At 36.8% G+C, this 19,632-nt stretch overlaps 1 protein-coding gene across 1 annotated transcript in view; it reads right to left on the bottom strand.

Moving 5' to 3' along the window:
• Positions 1 to 1,627: 1,627 nt before the first annotated feature.
• LOC149834635 (trafficking protein particle complex II-specific subunit 130 homolog) overlaps positions 1,628 to 19,632 on the bottom strand; it is a 44,370-nt gene continuing 26,365 nt past the window's right edge. Inside the window, exons 9-21 of the mRNA XM_090011508.1 lie at positions 11,826 to 11,887; positions 11,386 to 11,476; positions 10,706 to 10,872; positions 10,347 to 10,575; positions 7,194 to 7,739; positions 6,868 to 7,080; positions 6,267 to 6,660; positions 6,079 to 6,169; positions 5,908 to 5,992; positions 5,265 to 5,454; positions 3,517 to 3,821; positions 3,023 to 3,113; positions 1,628 to 2,083 (exon numbers count right to left, since the gene is read on the bottom strand). Of these exons, the coding sequence (XP_089867634.1) occupies positions 1,908 to 2,083; positions 3,023 to 3,113; positions 3,517 to 3,821; positions 5,265 to 5,454; positions 5,908 to 5,992; positions 6,079 to 6,169; positions 6,267 to 6,660; positions 6,868 to 7,080; positions 7,194 to 7,739; positions 10,347 to 10,575; positions 10,706 to 10,872; positions 11,386 to 11,476; positions 11,826 to 11,887 (2,640 nt within the window). The 3' untranslated portion in view covers positions 1,628 to 1,907. The remainder of the gene's footprint in view (positions 2,084 to 3,022; positions 3,114 to 3,516; positions 3,822 to 5,264; positions 5,455 to 5,907; positions 5,993 to 6,078; positions 6,170 to 6,266; positions 6,661 to 6,867; positions 7,081 to 7,193; positions 7,740 to 10,346; positions 10,576 to 10,705; positions 10,873 to 11,385; positions 11,477 to 11,825; positions 11,888 to 19,632) is intronic.

Here is a 19,632-nt window from a genome sequence, read left to right as displayed (position 1 = left end):
GTTCCATTGTTTGCATTTGACACACCATCACGTGTGGACCCCATAAAAAAAAGCCCTCTTTACCGTGGAAAGAATGTCTTTTTTGTGACATGCAAACTCACCCTAAAGTTTGCTTGTTTTTTCTTGTAGTTACATGGAGAAAACCCACAACCTGGTAACAGGTCATAGATCTCTCCGTGGCTAGGACCCTCACCCCAATCACCCCAAGGACCTATGGTGGGAGTCGGCTTATGCAAGGCATTGATTCCCAAGAGATTCGAACCTTGACCATCAGCCTGATAGCCAAGGCCCAACCCCACTACGCCAACTCCCTTTGGGGCGAACCCTAAAAGTGGTGAAACAAACATTTCAACAAAAATATCGTGGGACCCACATAATAAATGTAACAAAAAACAACTATTGTGTTTTTCATCAAAATGAGGTCATACCTCCTCCGGTGGGAGAGCACTTTCCAGCCTGGGCATCCCTTTGGCAGGAAATTAAGTCGCTTCTCATTGACAGGAGTTTATTCTGTTGATTTAGATCGACGTGGCAAAGGATTTAAATAAAGTGGAAACTTCGTACACCCTTATCAGGGTAGGGATAGATCCAAGGATCATGTGGCATGAGGTCCGACCTGATCTTGAGGCCCACACCAAATCCAACACTCAATGTAAACGGGGAATCTGGAATCTTTGGATCCCGAAAATGCCTTGAATCCAAAGCTTTATAGACCGATGAAAGGGTTAAAGATCACAAAACCAAAGATATGATACCCTAGAACCTTAGATCCAGATCTTCGGATCTAAGATCTAAAGACGATTCGGATTGCACCCTCAAGATTGTATTAAAACTTGAGACGAAATATCTTGCATGATCTATTTTCAAGAGTTCACCAACGAATCAGCAATGTAAACCAAGTAATAAATAGTCCTCCTTAAACAGGATGAAACTGCCCACATTCAGCTTGAACTTTGTCTCCCAAATAGCAACTAGATCCTGTAAACTTATCCCAAAGGCCATAACGACTACTGATCAGCTAAACCAGGAAGCATACATGTTATCCTATTGCTTTTTATTGATGAAAGTATCATTACATTTTTGTTTTTGGGTGTATATTAAATATCAGTACTTCTCAACTTTAGTAACATCCAAACCATCTAAAATCGTGAGATTTTACAAAATTATGTCGATCAAATTTCACCAAATTTACATGCACCATCTAAAATCGTGAGATTTTACAAAATTATGTCGATCAAATTTCACCAAATTTACATGCTATCACATTAAGCTTATTTACTCCCAACTTCTAGCCTAGCTTGATAACATGATGGATGCAAACCGACATGAAAAAATGTGCTCTGCACGGGCAAAAGTCCAATCTTTATCTCATTTTCATCAATACCTGCAAAATTCTTTGATCTAACACTTTTCATTTTGTACCTTTAGATTCCATTGATTCAAAGATACAGAACCAGTCTTTCCTACCACTATCACCCGAGTGTTTTATCAATTTGATGTAAATAAATGCAAAAATGGTCCACAAACACAGCCCAAAGGGAAAGCCCAGCCACTCTCTCAACTCTTTCAATCAAAACAATTATTCAATGGTAGCCTTCAGCAAGTCAGTTCAGTCATTACTTGGGTCACTAATAAGAAATAAATAGAATTGAAACCTTTTTGAGAAGTAACAATGATCTGCTAACAGCTATACAAGTTTCCTTTCTCACTCGCTTTGATGTATTTTACATGGATGAAGAATACAAAAACTGAAAAACTGTCAAAATTCATCAAAACACCAAAAACCACACATCGGCTGTGGATGCCTGAATCAACTTGTCATAAACAAAATAATGAATCATGTACATGTAGTTTTGTGGAAGAAAGAGAGCCATGGTGCCTCCATGAAATGAATGAATACTCATGAATCATGATGGTATGCAAAATGAGGAGCTGAGAGCTGGAGGCAAGACACAAACGAGGTGTGGCCCAGCTGGGTTGCAGCTTACATTAGCCACATCAATGTTTGGCAAACTAAGTTGCGGAGGTCGGACATATCCAGCTGCTAATGGCATGCATATGATGGTGATGACTATCCGAGAACCTGAGCATTTTACATAGGAAGATGGAAGCTTAATCAAAGGAATCAGTGGAGATAATCATACCTCAAGACGAAAGAAACTGAACTATCAAAGGAATGCATTTTTAAAACGACTCCTTCAAAGGCATGTTATCAAGCATGCCAACCAGTGTTCCTAAAAGCATGACTTGAGGCACAAAAGGCACACCTCGCCTTGAGACGAGGCCCTCTGCACCTCAAGGTGCCGGCCTAAGGCATGCTTCATCAATAAAGTATTTTTTTAGTATTTATTTAGATCTTCTATTTCTTATTGCTTGTTGCTTCATCAATAAAGCATTTTTTTATTTATTTGTATTTTTAATTTTTTTATAGTTTAATCCTTAGTTTTTTTCTAAGTTATATAATCAGTTTCATGTTAATCTCTCATATTTTTTAGTATTTTATTTTAGATTTTCTATTTTTTATTGCTTGTTGCTTCATCAATAAAGCATTTTTTATTTGTATTTTTAGATATTTTTTTATAGTTTTTTTTAAGTTTATTTTTTTTTTGAGGCTTACGCTTTACGATCAGTTTCTCACTTCCAGTTACTTTTACATGTTAATCTCATATTTTTTAGTATTTATTTTAGATTTTCTATTTCTTATTGCTTGTTGCTTCATCAATAAAGCATTTTTTATTTATTTGTATTTTTAGATATTTTTTATAGTTTTTTTAAGTTTTCAATTTTTTTTTGAGGCTTACGCTTTACGCCTCGCCTCAGTTTTTGGTGGAGCGCCTCGCTACGCCTCAACGCTTTTCACAACATTGATGCCAACTACAATAAAATCGTTGGGCATTTTCAAGGAGGCTGCCTAACCTTGTGTGTGTGTGTGTGTGTGTGAGAGAGAGAGAAAGAGAGAGAGAGAGAGAGAGAGAGAGAGAGAGAGAGAGAGAGAGAGAGAGAGAGAGAGAGAGAGAGATGCCTTGTTTCAGTGATAGTAACACATGGCCCCGCTTTCTTCCAGCAATCATCCAGTTTTCTGAATTAGCATCAATTTCGTATAACACCTCATCCTGTCAATAACATAAACAATCAACTGTGGCCGTCAGGAACTATGAGGTCCTTAACTTATGAATGACATAATTATCTAAAACTGGTTAAGACAAGCATATATACATCTGAAACTTTAAAATCTTTAAAATCTGAGACATAGCAAGCAAATAGTAGTGTTCATGAAATGTGAAAATTTTTGAAGCAGCAATTTTTGCTTCTCTCTCTCTCTCTCTCTCTCTCTCTCTCACAAAGAGCCCAAATACGCCTTTAAAACAAATGGAAAAACTTAAATGACATTAAAAATATCATTTTTTAATTTCTCACAAAGAAAATGAAGTTTGCACTAGACTACCCCTGCATCAACATTAATAGGAATTAATAGAAGTTTTTACACAATCATGTAGATATGTCCACCGTACTCACTTCATTAAAGCAAGACGAATCCTTCTCAAGGTTCTTCAGTCTTTCTATTCTCCATTTCATGTTGACCAGTTGCCCAACTCTCAGACTATCAGATGCAAAGGGCAGGAAACCAACTGCAAGACATGGATCAAGCACCGGCCTTTGTAAGGCAAGGGCACACTTGAACAGTAGATTCTCCTTTCCATTGGTAGCCCCAAATTCATCATCATCCAGTGCCATAGGTACATGTGCACCAATTACTCGGTTGCCAGAAATTCCATATCTGACATTTAATGTGCTATCAAATTCAGATAGTTTCTGCCCATCTGCAAATCAAACACATTAGTAACTCCCAGGACTGCCAAATGGATAACCGAGCAACTTCTACAGTATTACCATGAAGCAGGATCCAATACCTCAAAATGAAACAGAAAAACAGATAAATTATTGTTCAGTCCGTAAGAAAATAAAAAAGCTAAAGACAAGCAAAATTTTTAGGCCGTGCTGCATTACATGTGCAGCTCATAGTAAAAGTGTACTTCCTTGCAGAAAGCAAATCTGTAATGCATAGTTGGCAAACCTGGCAAGTCGACTTGGGAATCGCCCGAGTCTACCCATATCGGACCCCAACTGGGTCACAATTCAGGTGTGCCGATCCAACCCATTAAATATATATTTTTATCATGTATTTTATTATTTTAGTGCATAATTCTTATATAAAGTCACTTTTTATGAAGAATGTAATATTTTTCAATGAAAAAAGTTAATAATCATGTATAATTATATGTTTTTGTAACTTATCTATTGACATATTAGCTTGAACTTTAGTTATTTCCATGAATTATTCATGTGCTTACACTATAAAAATTAGAGTCCTGACTCATCCGAGTCACCGAATCAACCCGCTGACTCGGTGACCCAGTAGGGGTCCTATCCGAGCCCGAGTCACGAGTTAGCCAACTATGCTGTAATGTGTTCAACGTGCATTGCAAATAGACCAAGGAGAAGTGAGCAGCCAACTAAATGCATAATGTGAATCATGACTTCTAAGAGGATAATTCAAAAGAGTCACCAGGAAGAGTCCTCACTTGGAGACCAAAAGCTGAGACAGAAAAGCTGCTACAAGTCAACATAAACTTAAAGAGAACAGACTCGTGTCCATAATGGCCTGTTAACAGACCAACTAATTTACCGAAACAGGATGATCCAACCAACTAAATGGCCCTACAAAGTACTTGTGCCGTTCACATGGTTAATCATCCCCTTTTGACCTATGTGGAGTTGTCAGGATTCGCTGCATTATCTGCAGACTGCAGGCTGTTCAACTAGCCACCACGAATGCACTTCGAAATATTATCTCAACATGAAAAGAAAAATAAGAGAACAGGAGTTTCAATTGACTTTAAAGCCTTCATTGCTGACAAGAGACAACACCCATGCCCATCAATGAGAGGCCTCACGGGAATTGATTGTTACAGACCAAAGCAAAATATCAAGCATAAATCAGACAACAAAACCAGAAGCTGATAAAAGTTTATTACCAACACATGCAAAGAAAAAACCATCATATTCAAAGAGTTAAGAGGTATATGCAGAAAGGAAATAATGAATTCTCAAAAGGCTCATGTACATTGACTTCTCTCCTATCACTTCCCTATTTTTTTAATGTAACACATAGGTCACACATTTGACATAAAGTTCCTTGAATAAAAATCATGCTTCCTGTGGCCATGGACGGTATAACATAGATACTGCTAAGAGAAGGTTACCTATGGGAGAGATGTTTTCCAATTGGATGCAAAACATTAGCCCTGCTCTTGAAGCTGAACAGATGACAAGTGGAAAGAATTCTGTCATCGGACGTCCATCAACCTTTCCCACGTGAACAAAGCCATCTTGAAGATCTAACCATGCATCATAGACTGTCACTGTTCCCTTCACTTGTGAATGTAAAATTACCTAGAAAAATAAACCACAAAAATGGATTACTTGTGAAAAAGAAACAAAGCCGAATTGTTAAGTTATTCAATATAGAAAATCTAATGAACAAAAATTTCAGTTAGAACAATCAAAGGGACCCAACAGATTCTAACTACTAAATCAGCAGCAGATGACTACGTTTTGGGTATTCAATAATAAAAACAAACCTCATATCAAGTCATTAGCTTAACAAAAGCATACAATAAACTCACTTTCCAATTTAAACATGACTAAATGGCAAAAATAATGCAAAAGCCTTTAAAGCAAAAGAGAGTCCCTAGGCTCGAAACTGAACTTATGAATCCCAGGAAAAATGAGACAGCTGGCAGCATTTTGCTATGAGAAAACAAAAATCAAAGTCGACAAGCTATGTCATTCACCTGCAACAAAAGATAAAATAAAACATGCAATGTTTTCTTGAATATGAAGTACCTGTAAAATTAATGTGCCATCATTGCATTTATCAGCAACACGCATGCTCACATGAAAAGGATCAGTAAAGTGCACAGCAATAGTCCTGGAAATAAAACTTGCATTGTTTCAGAAGGTATTATAGAATAGATTATAAGAGTTAGTCCACCATAAAAGAAAAAAAAGGAATGCCTTTCAAAAGTCTGATTATGAGACGCTCCAAACTCAAGCTTCAAAGCAATCGTCCTCATTCCATCAACAACACTCTGTCTCTGAAGGACAACTGAGCATAATATGAATACCAAATCAGCTTATAATACAATTAGCATGACAAAATACTTAAACAAAAAACAAGACTAACTTTCCGAAATGATCATAACCTGAATAAGTTGCTCGTGCCAATTTGTCATCCACGGCACGTACTGGAAACCACAAAACAGAGGTTACATTGCTTGCCCAGTCTGGCAATTGCAATTTACCATTTTCAAGCACCAACTTTGCGCATTCATTTTCATCAGCACAAACACCATCCTCTTTGGTATGTTCTGTATTTATGGACTGTCCTGAAACCTGAAATGCCCTATGATATGTCTCCATCTCAACCATACACGGTTCTTCAATATTTAATCCTGGACCAGTATCTATGTGTAAGACAGCATCCTTAAGGGAGTAGTTAATAGGCCTTATAATTAAGCCAACCCACTGAACTTCATTCATTAATAGGGCAGATGAAACAGCTGCGGCAATATCAACTAAAGGCCTTGGCTTAGAAACCTGAGCAAAATACAAATTTATCAAGGTCATACATAATTAGTCATACTTTTTTTCATTCTACAGCCTCCACAACAAGAAAAACTAAATTTCCTAGAGCTGTAGTTCGAATTTGGAAAAAATCCAATACATGTGACTTGTCGAACTATTGTCTACCTCAAAACTACTGCCAGTGCCCACACAGCTGATTTAAAATATGAACTTTATTACCTTCAAAACTGGCCGAGTCGGCTTCTCATATGTCATAAAATCATCACTATCCGTAAGGCCTCCTTTTGAGAAGCCATGTGATCTAAACCGCAAGTGTCCTATCTGTCCAGTTAAAACCCCCAGCACATAGGATCCTGGGTGCTGGGGTGGTAAAAGAAGTTTAACATTATTTTTGCCTGGCTTTAATATAGGTGAATCAGAGCTCCTTATTGCCTGAAACCAACAATTGAAGAATAATAACATTAACATAACAAGATTTATGACAAGAAAAGCTTCAAACAAGATGATCTGAAAAAGAAAATTAAAAACAACTGCAAAAAGAAAACCTTAACGCCTTCATCTGCACTAAACATTGCTATAAGAGTCAGACTTAGTGATTCGAGAGAGATATCATCTGGAAATCCACTCCATACAGACACAGACAGTGTACCAGGATCCCCATCACACAACTCCAGTGGTGGACCTGGGTTCCCTGAAAACGTTATTAGTGAAGACACATCCAAGGGAACTGGATGCTTCATTTCACTGTGGGCAAGCTGCACAACCTCTGACTGGAATGCTTGGCGCTCCTTAGTTAGAAAAAGGCCTTTATCTAAAGAAAGCAATCTGACACAAGAAGAAAGATAGCCAGCTTTATCGTTGAGCTTCTTCTGGCACTCTGCCAAATTAGGAAGGACTTCTGCCAACAGATCATGCCACCCCTCACCAGCATGAAGTGCACAGACCTTCTCATATGACTTTGCAGCAAGATCATAGTTCCCATTCCGAAGAGCAAGAGCTGCAATCTCACCATCAAGAACAACTCCATGCCTTTTCCACCATGAAAGATGGTAATTATCAGCTGCACCTTTTGTCAGCTCCAGATATTTTTTCTGCATTCACCAAAAGTAAAGTTATTTGAAGCATCCTCAGAAAAGTAATACTTAGAAATGCAAAGGAAATGTAGAGAGAGAGAGAGAGAAAGAGAGAGAGTACAAGTTTCCTTTCTAAGCACAGACAATTTGGAGAGAAGAAAACTAATTTCCTGAATCCTATTGATTGTAGAATTATAAAATGTAATCCAAGAAATTGAAGAGATGTGTTGCCAATGGATGCATATATTGAGATTAATTGGTATATTGGCTCCAAAAAAGCATGGAGGTCAAGACAAAACACTGCAGTTCACCCACGTGTATATGGTTAAAGGGATAGCTGTGAAATTAACAAAAATGTTGAGGTAAGATCTAGAAAAAGTACATGACCAGAACTTCATAGGTTGTAATGCAAAATCAAAGCTTCTCTTCAACCTGACTTCCCAATCACAAATTGATTTTCCTATATCAAGAGGCAAAGATCAAATGTTTCTTTTTGATAATAATGTTGGCATTGTCTCGAGTAACCACACCTAAATCAGTTAGCGGTTTTAATCTTTATATGCTTTATCTTGCACTTGCCAATTTGACTGTTCATATTTTAGCTATCTTATGCTGTTATAATAAGTGGATATGCACTAAAGTGACGTATTGTAGTCTTAATACGTAGCTCTTATATGTTTGATCTAGGTTTTTTTTCTTTAGGCTTCATAATTAGTCGACACAGGGAAATCCTTGCTTTTTTTTTTATGCATGGAATCACAGTTTTAAGAGTGGCAGAGGACATAGATGGCTTATTAACTTGGTTTTTTACATGCTCTTATAAACTGTATCCATTTTTTTTTAGACTTCATATTAGATCTATTGATGGCAATGGGAGAAAGAGATACATGTTCTAGAAATAACTCAGTGTGGTGATTTTGCAGATGAGATGGGGAAAGTTTAATATACTGTCCCATAGCCAGTTTGCAAGAAATGAAGAGAAGAAAATCTTCACTGCCAAAAGTTATATATAGCAAATTTTGAAGAAATGTTTGAGGAATATGAACATAATCATCGAATAAAATATACATGTAGCATCAACCTCAGAAATTGAGGAAAGTTCTTAAGCATACGGAAAACAAAAAATAGAGTTAGAAATGAGATGCTAAAGATTTACTTATGATAATATTGGAATTAGTCTAGCCTTAATAGTTAATACATTTTGAGTTAGACTTTTAAAAAGAAATTAGAATATTAGGATATTAGATTTGAGGCAAAAATATTAGCTTATTAGGATATTAGATACATGATATCTTCTCAGGTTGGCATGATTGCCATGTAATATAGTATTCTTCATATATCACCTTAGTATTTTTATGTTATCATGAACTATGACCTTATAACTTATTAATGTTAAGATTGTTTTAGGTAGTATTTTCATTTTATTGCTTCATGTTAGATTTACATAGATTGTAAAGTTATCCTTTTAGAGTCACCTAAATACATAGTTGCAGGCTTGCAGCATGGTTTTAGCATTTTAGTTTATTTCTTATTTTTTTAATATCTTTTTGGGTCCTTAGACAACACCAAGGCATCGAGTAGATACCTATCCTAGTGCACAGCCGACGCCAAGCATTTTTTACTATATCACATTGTCAACCCCTAGCGCATTTTACTATAAGTGGAACAGATATGGACAACTCACACAGCATATTGTCATATTTCTATTGTGTTTCTCAGATCCTAAGATTAAAAGGGGTAGCCCCTGGGACAGATGTACTCCGTGTGTGTGTGTGTGTGTGTTAGATCCAAATCAAGTTACAAAAAGAACCTCAGCTGAAAAGGTCCTAGAGTCCTAGTTTCCTACTTACCAAACATGTGGGCAGATGTTTCATGTTTTTGGGTCAGACAATAGTTCAGTTTGGTCAATACCAGACCTACATCCATTTGCCCCAGAATGAACAGTAAAATGGCCTCTAGAATAAAAGCAGAATTCATCAAATCTGGGTCTAGAAGAACAAATTATATGTGCTTTAGATTTAATTTAGGATAATGGAATCTTATTCAACTAATAAACGAAGTAGTTAGTTTAGATCTAAAACCAATCCCCATAATCCAAATTTCCTTTAGTGGACAAGGATTTGTCTTAAGATATGGATTTGAATCCACAAATATGAATTTCCTTTATACCCTAATCCATTCCAATGCAAAATGCCCATTGGTTATAGAATTGGGTTTTTTATACTATTCAATACCAGAAGTAAAATAGAAGCACCCACTTCCAATTGCATGCATGCACACGTTAGAGCACCACTTACAATTGCATGCATGCACACGTTAGAGCACCACTCCCAACTGCATGCATACGTGTGTTCAAGAACTCCAAAAATAAGAAAACATTTTCCTTCATCAGTTTGAAAGCTAATTGGTATTCGTGCAATGGGGAAAATTTTGCATGAGAAATGCAGCCAACAACAATGTGCTATGGCCTCCAAAATTATACAAATCAACAGGTCAACCAGTATTGTGTAAACCTATGATGGTCCAACTCATAGGTTTAAGAATGAAAATTGAATTTGTGGGCATTCTCACATGTACACACACATAGTCATTAAATAAAAAAAATCAAATACGGTACATATTTACCTCAAAATCTTGAACTGAAGATAGGGATTTCCATATATCAGGATCTGATATTGTAGAATGCAATGCATGTTCTGCAGCAACATAAATCTCCGAGAGCTTCATCGGGTGATCAACATGAGCATGTGACAAAGAGCCTTCCGTATTTCCAGGTCCTGAATTTGTTCGAGACATAGAAGTTGTTGGCACTTTATTTAATGGAGATGTCATCGGAATACCATCTGAAGCTGGGCTGCCACACATTAACTGTCTAAGGAACTAAATACAGAAAAATGCAGAATCAACCATGAAAAGAATACAGCAACAAGAATTTCCAAATCAGGTGTCACTAAATAACCAGTTAACCATTTAGTTTTCATTACCCATCCTTGGCCATCAGACTTTGACGACCCTCGATAAGCTCATATATGTTTCCAGCAGAAAGTGATGCCCTACGTCGATTTGCTTCACGAAGAAGCATGGAAGGTTCAAGAGGTAATGGTTTCCTCTGAATTCCAAAATGCTTGACTCTTGGGCTTGATTGAAGCATCTGCAAGTATGAAGGTCACACTCCAGGTGATACAACCAATCAATGCAAATATCACCACAAGATCTAATCAGTTGCTATAGTCGCTTCAACTTTTTTTATCGGTAGCAGACTAGTAGTACAAACTCATGTTCCAGAATTATGCCTTTGAGAAGACACAGGTCCAGAATTCAGTCAAAGTTATCTCTGAAAATCATACATCCAGACAGAAAGATTTCTATAAAGTTACATAATTCTAGGATTTGCAACCAACATATTTTAGCAGAAAATAAGTAAGATGGCTCATATGTTAAACAAAATAGTTATTCATGCAACTGGCAGAACCGACCTGACATTAATGCACAGAAGAGAAGAATGCTATATAATCATGCCAAAAAACTGACTAGACTGCATATAGACAATAAAAGAGATCAAAATTAAATGGCACTATAGGACAAAGCATGTTAACTGTATATACTCGGATTACAAGCTGCAAATGGAAAAAAATAAAGTCATCTGAAAGAAGCAGCCACTTGCCTTCTCCTTCTCAAGTACCAAGGGTGAAGCATCTGGAGGAACTAATGGCCAAACAGCAGGTCTGGGCCAGGGTAACATGCTCAATGAGGCACTGCATGACATAGTAGAAGATACATTTAGCACATGCCAATAATGTTACATATAAACAGTTGTTAAGGCGATGGAACCACTGAGAACAACTTAATCAAAGAAATGAACAGAAAAAACTTGCAGCAGAACTACATAACTTTACCGAATTATTTATATGCTTGAAAATGGTCACCAAATTGGCATTCGAGGCAGTCAAAGTTAATAGCAACTAATGGAACTGAGACCAAGTCATTCAGACTCTCGACAGACAATGTGTAGCATTTCAGCCAGTTGGCACAACTGTGAAGTCCTTACATCATAAGTACCAAGGACACTTGGAGACACATATCGGTGGTAATTGAGATAAATACCTGTTAGCAGGACTTCTTTCTATCTCCATTCCATAACCAACCAAACATGCAAGCCTCATGAACTGCAATCCAAATTAAAATTTTAAGCATTAAAAAATTCCAAAGCACTAAAAGAAAGAATCTAAACAAAGAGGTAGAATTTAAAAAGTGATAATAGTGGCTGACAAAGTTAAAGTAAATAATGAAGTCCTACAATTGTTCAAGAGCAAAATTAGAAAAAACAGACAATCTAATGAAAATAAATGGAACCGATTGATGAAACACACAATATTTAGAAGAATTTTAAAGGAAAAAAAGCCAAATGATATTCCATTAAGAGAAAAATTCCTCCACATGACAATCAACTGCATCCATATTTGCATGACATTAGGAGACAAACTGAAGTAAGATCTTTTGTTGTACTTTGTGGTATCAAAATTCATCAGAGTATTGTCCTCCCTCGCCTTCATCAGAGCATTGTCTATACATCATTTTCATTCAGTGAATGGAGATTTAAACCTTCCACTTTAGTTGAAAAAATACTAGACTATTACCAATTCTAAATAATGAAAAGAACATCCACCTTTTATCCATCCGTAGAAGTTTCTGATATCATAAGAGCATTCTTTTTCCATCTTGCTCAATGTATTCATCCATTCACAATAATATTCATATGGGGCATAAAGGCCATAAAATATGGCCAAGCAAGTCCTTTAAATCAGTTGTGAATTTCAGTTGTAGAAGCATTCAAGCATATGTCATTACCTCAAAAATTAGGGTATGTCTCCAGCTAGATCAAGATTCAAAATAATCTTTAACTCTTAATACTGAAGAAGTGTAACAGCAAGATATTTGATCAAGTTTAAGACATCATGATTCCACGAAAAAGAAAGAGTATTTGGTAAGATATCGAGGATCTTGAAGTCATAGCCCTGCAGAAGGGCACAACGAACTCAAAAGCATCAAGGATATGCAGTTCCTGCTTTTGGGAAAGTGTAATTCCTTTTAACCACAAATAGAGCTTTCTAAACAACGAAATGAGGTACATTGAGTTTGGAAGCTTGATCTCAGCTAAAGGAAACGTGATTCCTCTGAAATACAAATGATTCTGAAAGCCCCTTTTTAACATGTCTAAATTCTAATAGAGGGTAACATTTTAAAAATAAGGACGCAAGTGACTTAGAGCAAGGTTGCCAGTTGAGGAAGCGGGAGCGGGAAGCGAGGCACTTTCAAAATTTTAGGAAGCGGGAAGCGTGGGACTACTTATACCATGTAATAAACCCAAATATTAAAACAGAATTTTTTTTGAACTTCAAAGTACCACTGCGTGAGGACTCAGATCCCTACCAGTCATACAACTATACCATTAGATTTCGGGCAGCTTCCATATGAAATAAGAAAGATGACCAAATAAACTTAGTTAAAACTTAAAACACAAAATGTGAAATGCTTCTCAACCAATATATTGTTCTTTTCTTTCATGGGACTCACATAAGAATATAAATCACCATCGTATTGATAACACAAAAGATAAAGACCACCATGTTATTGCAACAGGAAAATGAAACAAATAGTCTCTAACAATCCCCTATTCCCTAAATGTACCTTCTAGAGAGAATGAAGGGATCAAACCTGCAACACAAACCTCTACTCACGAGTTGAACCTCACACAGGTCAGACTTCAACCCTATATCACTTGAAAACTCTTCATCAACGCGAATTACGGGCCCACCATTTGGGGGAAACAATTTGGATGGGTCAAAACAGGTCTAAAGTCTAAACTCATTGTCTGACCTTATTTCCCCACCTTAACGCCCTCTGAGTAGCCACACAAATCTCAGATTTCCAGAAAGTGCACCAAAATAAAATTAAGTTAGACAATGATGTCCCAAACCCTAGGTAGAGAATCGGATCTCCAAGGACCAAAACTTTCAGAAAATAAAACTGATAAGCTTTCCGTTTTTAGAAGATCAATGTTACGGTTACAAGGCAACGGTAAGCTATAAGCAACCCAATAAATAATGATAAGCATAGATAGAATAAATTGTTTCCAACAGCATGCACATGAATAAGCAATTCTGCAGAACAGACAAAGAGTGTAAAACATATTCCCATTTCGTCATGCTATTCATAACCTAAATGTCATATTGTATGACTGCAGAAGGATTGCTTGTTCCCTGGAAATGAAAGGGAGAACAGAGATGGAGGGAAGAGATGGAAAGAGAGAGGTCGTGGGAGATACAGAGAGAAGAGATGGAGAGAGGAGAGTACGTACCTGAATGGATTCATCGTCGTGGAGGTCGCCGGATGTCGGCGAAGGTCGCCAGATTTTGGGTTCCGCCGATCGGTTGCCAGAGAGAGGAGAGAAGAAGGGAGGAGACTCGGATTGAGCTGCGTGAAAAAACCCTAAAGCCCTTTCGTGTTTTGTTTTCACGGGTTTTTCAAAATCTCTTTTTTGCCCCTTTTAAAAAACACGTTATTTTAATTTTTTTTGGAAAAAAAGTTAAAAAAAAAGACAAATCTGTAAAATCGCCCCTTTGTACCCCTTTAATGGGGGTGCGCATACCCCTTTAATGGGGTACGAGCACCCCCATTAAAGGGGTGCGCGTACCCCATTAAAGGGGTACACGCTTCCCAATTGAAATGTGCGCTTCCCCACACGTTTCGGAAGCACGATGTTTCGCGCTTCCGAAGCACGTATCGGGGAAGCGCGCTTCCCCTTCTATAGGGGCGCTTCCGATAATTCTGACTTAGAGTAAGACGAATACAGTAACAAACAATGGAGATGGTTGATGGTTTTCCACTTTAGGTTTACTATATCAAACAAATATGAAATACTTCATATATTTGTTCTGTGATTCCTGTGTTATACAAAAAGAACTTGGTTATACATATGCAACTCTTTATCCAAATATGATAACTGCAGAGCTCATACAATATCTCAAATGCTGCATAAAATTTTCTAGTCTTTTTTTAATACCATGATCTACAAAGTAATACTACTATTCTAATGTTTTTCCTTGATTGAATGTTGCATATATAATTACTGATTTTCTTGAAACTTGGATCTCTATATATTTGTTATTTCTTTTCCAACAGGGATTCAGGGATTACCAACATAATTACAAATTCTGTTGCCCAAGTCTAAAAAAGTTATCAATTTTCACAGCCACTTTGAATTGTCAATCACATCACCAACTGAAGTCTTTCACTTTTGGAGTGATTCCTCACATCATGTCCCTTCCCTACCTCTTCCCACTTCACAAATCCTCTTAAAATCTACATCCATTTCTTGTTGCTTCCACCTCTTGCATTCTTCACAATTTAACATTGCAGCAACTCTGGTTGAACTAAATCTAAGGCACATTCATTGGGAACTCAACGGGCTAATTTGAACAGAGGCCAGGGCCCTAATCTGAATTTGATTGGATCTATGAACTTCTGCAGGAATTTTACATTTTACAATACTCTTTTGAAATAGACATAGATAGCTGTGAAATTGTCAATGAAGAGACAATACGCATACAAGCATAAATACTTTATAAAAGAAGTGCACGAAGACACTCTCACAACACTTGAACAAAATACGCAAAAAGCGTAAAAGTAACAAACATGCAATAATGCATGTATTTCATAAAAAGGAGCAAATGCTTGAGACTCTCAAGCTTAAAGAATTACAAGAGGGAACACCCCTATTTATACAAAGCAAAAGGGTGCAAAGGGGGGGCTCCTAAAGGAGTCGTTGGGGAGCCCCCAACGGTCACATTTGTGACCGTTGGGGGCCCCCAACGACTCTATTGGGGGACCCCCAATGCACCTTTATGAAATACAAAAAATGAAAAAAAATGAAAAATAAAGAAATACAAAATACAAAATACAAAAAAAAATTACAACATATTCCCAAATGGAATATGCGCAAGATTACAAGAATACCCTTTTCGGGTAAGAAAATAAAATATGTATAAATATAAATATTTATATATGTAGAGATACATATACATATAATATATTATATGTATATGTATCTCTAAATATATAAGTATATATATTTATACTTACAACAAGGTTTTGGAGATACATTTTAACACCCCCCCTCAAACTTACGGTGCGATAACCGCAAGTTTGTCAAGAAGAAAATGAAATCTGGGCGAACATAGTGCTTTTGTGAAGAAGTCTGCAAGTTGATACTCAGACGTCACGTATGGTAGATCAATGACCTTCTTCAAATATTCTTCTCTGACATAATGGCAGTCCATTTCTATATGCTTTGTTTGCTCGTGAAAGGTGTGATTTTTGACAATATAAATTGCACTTTTATTGTCACAACATAGCTTTGTTGGTTCTCTGATAAACACTCTCATATCTTCCAAAAGGCGTTGAATCCATACAATTTCCATGGTGGTAGATGCCATGGCTCTATATTCGGCTTCAGTGGATGACAGAGAAACCTTCTGTTGTTTTTTGCATCGCCATGAGATCAAAGACTCACTTAAGAAAACACAAAAGCCAGTGGTGGAGTGACGGTTACTAGGGTCACCTCCCCAATCTGAGTCAGTATAAGCAAGTAATTTTAATTCAGAAGAAGAAAATAGAAATACTCACTTATTCATTGTTCCCTTCAAATATCTGATGATGCGAAGCACAACACTCATATGAACGGTTGTAGGAGCATGCTGAAACTGACTGGCGATGTGTATAGCATGTGACAAATTAGGTCGAGTAATGCTAAGATACATTAAAGAACCTACCAACTGCCTGTAAGGAGTAGGATCGGTTAGAAGAACACCGTCGTCAATCTTCATTTTTGCTCCCACAACTTCAGGAGTTTCGCATATTTTGTCATCAGAAATTCCTGATCTGTCAATAATCTCACAAGCAAGTTTAGACTGAGATAGAAAATAACCCCGTTGTGAATAGGCAACCTCAATTCCAAGAAAATATGTCAGAAAACCCAAGTCTGACATCTCAAATTTTGAAGTCAAGATGGACTTAATACCCTTGACTCCTTGAACATCATCCCCTGTAATTAACATGTCATCAACATAGAGTAATAATATCACAATCCCTGCATTAGGTTTTCTAGTAAATAGAGCAGTGTCGGTATAACATGAGGAAAAACCATTTTCCAGCATTACATTGGTAAATCTGTCATACCAGGCTTTGGGGGGTTGTTTCAAACCATTGAGAGCCTTTCGAAGACGAAGAACTTTATCTTTAGGAATCTTCATGCTTAAGGGAGCATCCATATACACTTCTTCGTTAAGATCACCATTTAAAAAAGCATTTTTCACATCCATTTGAAAAATGTTCCAATTTTTAATAGATGCAATAGTAATAAGACATCTAACTGTAACCATTCGGGCTACAGGAGCAAAAGTTTCTTCATAATCAATTCCATACTCTTGCCCATACCCTTTTGCAACTAAGCGAACTTTATACCTTTCTAGAGATCCGTCACTCTTAGTTTTAACCTTAAAAACCCATCGACAACCTATAGTTTTCTTTCCTATGGGTAGAGTTTGGAAATCCCAAGTTTCAGCCCTTTTAAGAGCATTAAGTTCATTTTGCATAGCTTCTTGCCATTCTATACATTTTTTAGCTTCTTCAAAATTCCTTGACTCAAAATAAGAGTGAATGGCACTAAGACAAGCCCTATACCGGGGTGAGAAAGAATCAAAAGAAACAAAACGAGTTGGAGGTCTCCTATTCCTTTCAGATCTTCGGTGATCGAGGGTAGGAATAAATTCACTATATTGGTCCATAGCACTTCTAAAGGTGTCTTGATTTCTACGAGAGTAGGTTATTGGATCACTTGAAATTCTACTTTCTTGTTCATTGAGTGAGTTATGTTCACCAACATCACCATCATTTTCCTCATCATGATTTGATGATACATCATCATCACTAGACATATCATCATTTCTAGACAATAAGTCAAATAGGAAAGAATAATCAAATTTTTTTTGTTCAGAAACATTTTTTTCAAAGCCACTTTCATTTTCTAAAAAAGTTACATTTCTAGAGACATATAACTTATCATCTCGAAGATCATAACAACAAAACCCTTTTTGAGTTTCGGAATATCCAAGAAAGGCGCAAGGGATAGCCTTGGGAGAGAGTTTGTCATTCTTATCCGTAAGTATAAAACACTTACACCAAAAGACTCATAACCTACTATAATCAGGTTCAAGCTTATATAAAATCTCAAAAGGGGATATTTTCCCTAATATTCTAGATGGTAAGCGATTTATCAGATAAACAGAAGCAAGAGTTGCTTCTGCCCAAAAGTTTTTAGGAATGTTTTGGGAAATAAAAAGGGTCCTAGTGGTCTCAATGATGTGCCTATATTTTCTTTCGGCTAACCCATTCTGTTGAGGAGTTTTAGAACAAGATTTTTGGTGGACAATTCCATGATCCTCAAGGTATACTTTAAATTGATTGGAGAGATATTCCCCTCCAGAATCACTTCTAAATATCTTTATATTACTGTTGAATTGATTCTTGATCATTGAATGAAAGGTTTTAAAACACAAAAAAACTTCATGTTTGAACTTAAGAAAATAGATCCACGAATATCGGAAAAAATCATCTACAAAAATGACATAATAAGAAAAGTCTCCTTTTGAAGTAACAGGTGCGGGTCCCTAAACATCCGAATGAACAATTTCGAAAGTTTTAGAAGAGAACATAGTTCTTTGCTCAAAAGATAAACTTTGCATTTTTCCGAGATTACAATCATTACAAGAAAAAAACTTTTACATAGGTCTTTTGCAAAATGTAAATAAGACAACTTGGCGATATTAGGATGACCAAGTCTCTTGTGCCATACATTTATATCTTTGTTTTTTGCCACATTACAAAAAGATTTTGGAACTTGAAGAGATTCCATATAGTATAAGTCTCCTTTTCTAAAGCCTTCCCCAATCAATTTCCCGGACCGACGATCCTGTATTAAACATTTATCACAAGAGAATTTAATATCGCAACCATGGTCCGAGAGTTGAGAAACAGAGAGAAGGTTTAAGTTTAGTTTAGGTATAAATCTAATTTTTGGAATAAAAAAATCTTGAGTTTCAAAATTACCTATTCCTTTAATTTCAAGAGAGGTTCCATTCGCAGTGGAAACAAAAGAGGGAGAAACATTTTTTACGTAATCGGAAAGTGAAAACATGTTTGGGGACATATGAAAAGATGTACCGGAGTCCAAAAGCCAAGAGACTTTACCTGGAAAAGATGAAGTAGACACGACGGCACCAGAGGTAGCTCCCTTGAGGAGAGGTTGAAGGGCTTCCACTATTTGATTTAAAGAGAGTGACCCACTTGATGATGCCTCCTCCTTTTGTGGTACACCGATGGTAGCCATTGCGAGAAGCTTTTTCCATTTGGGACATATGGGTTTGATATGTTCGGGTTCTTTACAAAAATGACAAATAATTTTGCTATAGTCCATTTTTCCTCTTTGCCCAGCATTTTCACCTTGATTTTGTGGCTTAAAATGAGGGGGACGATAGGTTTTAACATTATTCCCGGGTCTTGATACGGCATTGACCTCATTGCTTTCTTCATGATTACAAGGAACCACAAGAATACTTGATCCTTGTTTACATAAACTCATACGAGTCTCCTCACCACTTAATTTGGTGAGTACATCTTCAAGAGATGGAGGAGTAAATGAGGATAGAAGAGAAGACCTTATTTGCTCAAATTCGGGCCTTAGCCCATTAAAAAAATTGAAGAATCGATCTTCTTCAAGTTGCTTGTGACGGAGTTCAATTGCCTCTCCACTCCATTTTGGTTCAAGCATGGCAAGCTCATCCCAAATGGAGGA

This window comes from Nuphar pumila, chromosome 6 (assembly GCF_984573655.1).
Source record: "Nuphar pumila chromosome 6, dmNupPumi1.hap1.1, whole genome shotgun sequence".
Lineage (NCBI taxonomy): Eukaryota > Viridiplantae > Streptophyta > Magnoliopsida > Nymphaeales > Nymphaeaceae > Nuphar > Nuphar pumila.
This window is presented reverse-complemented; position numbering and strand designations above follow the sequence as displayed.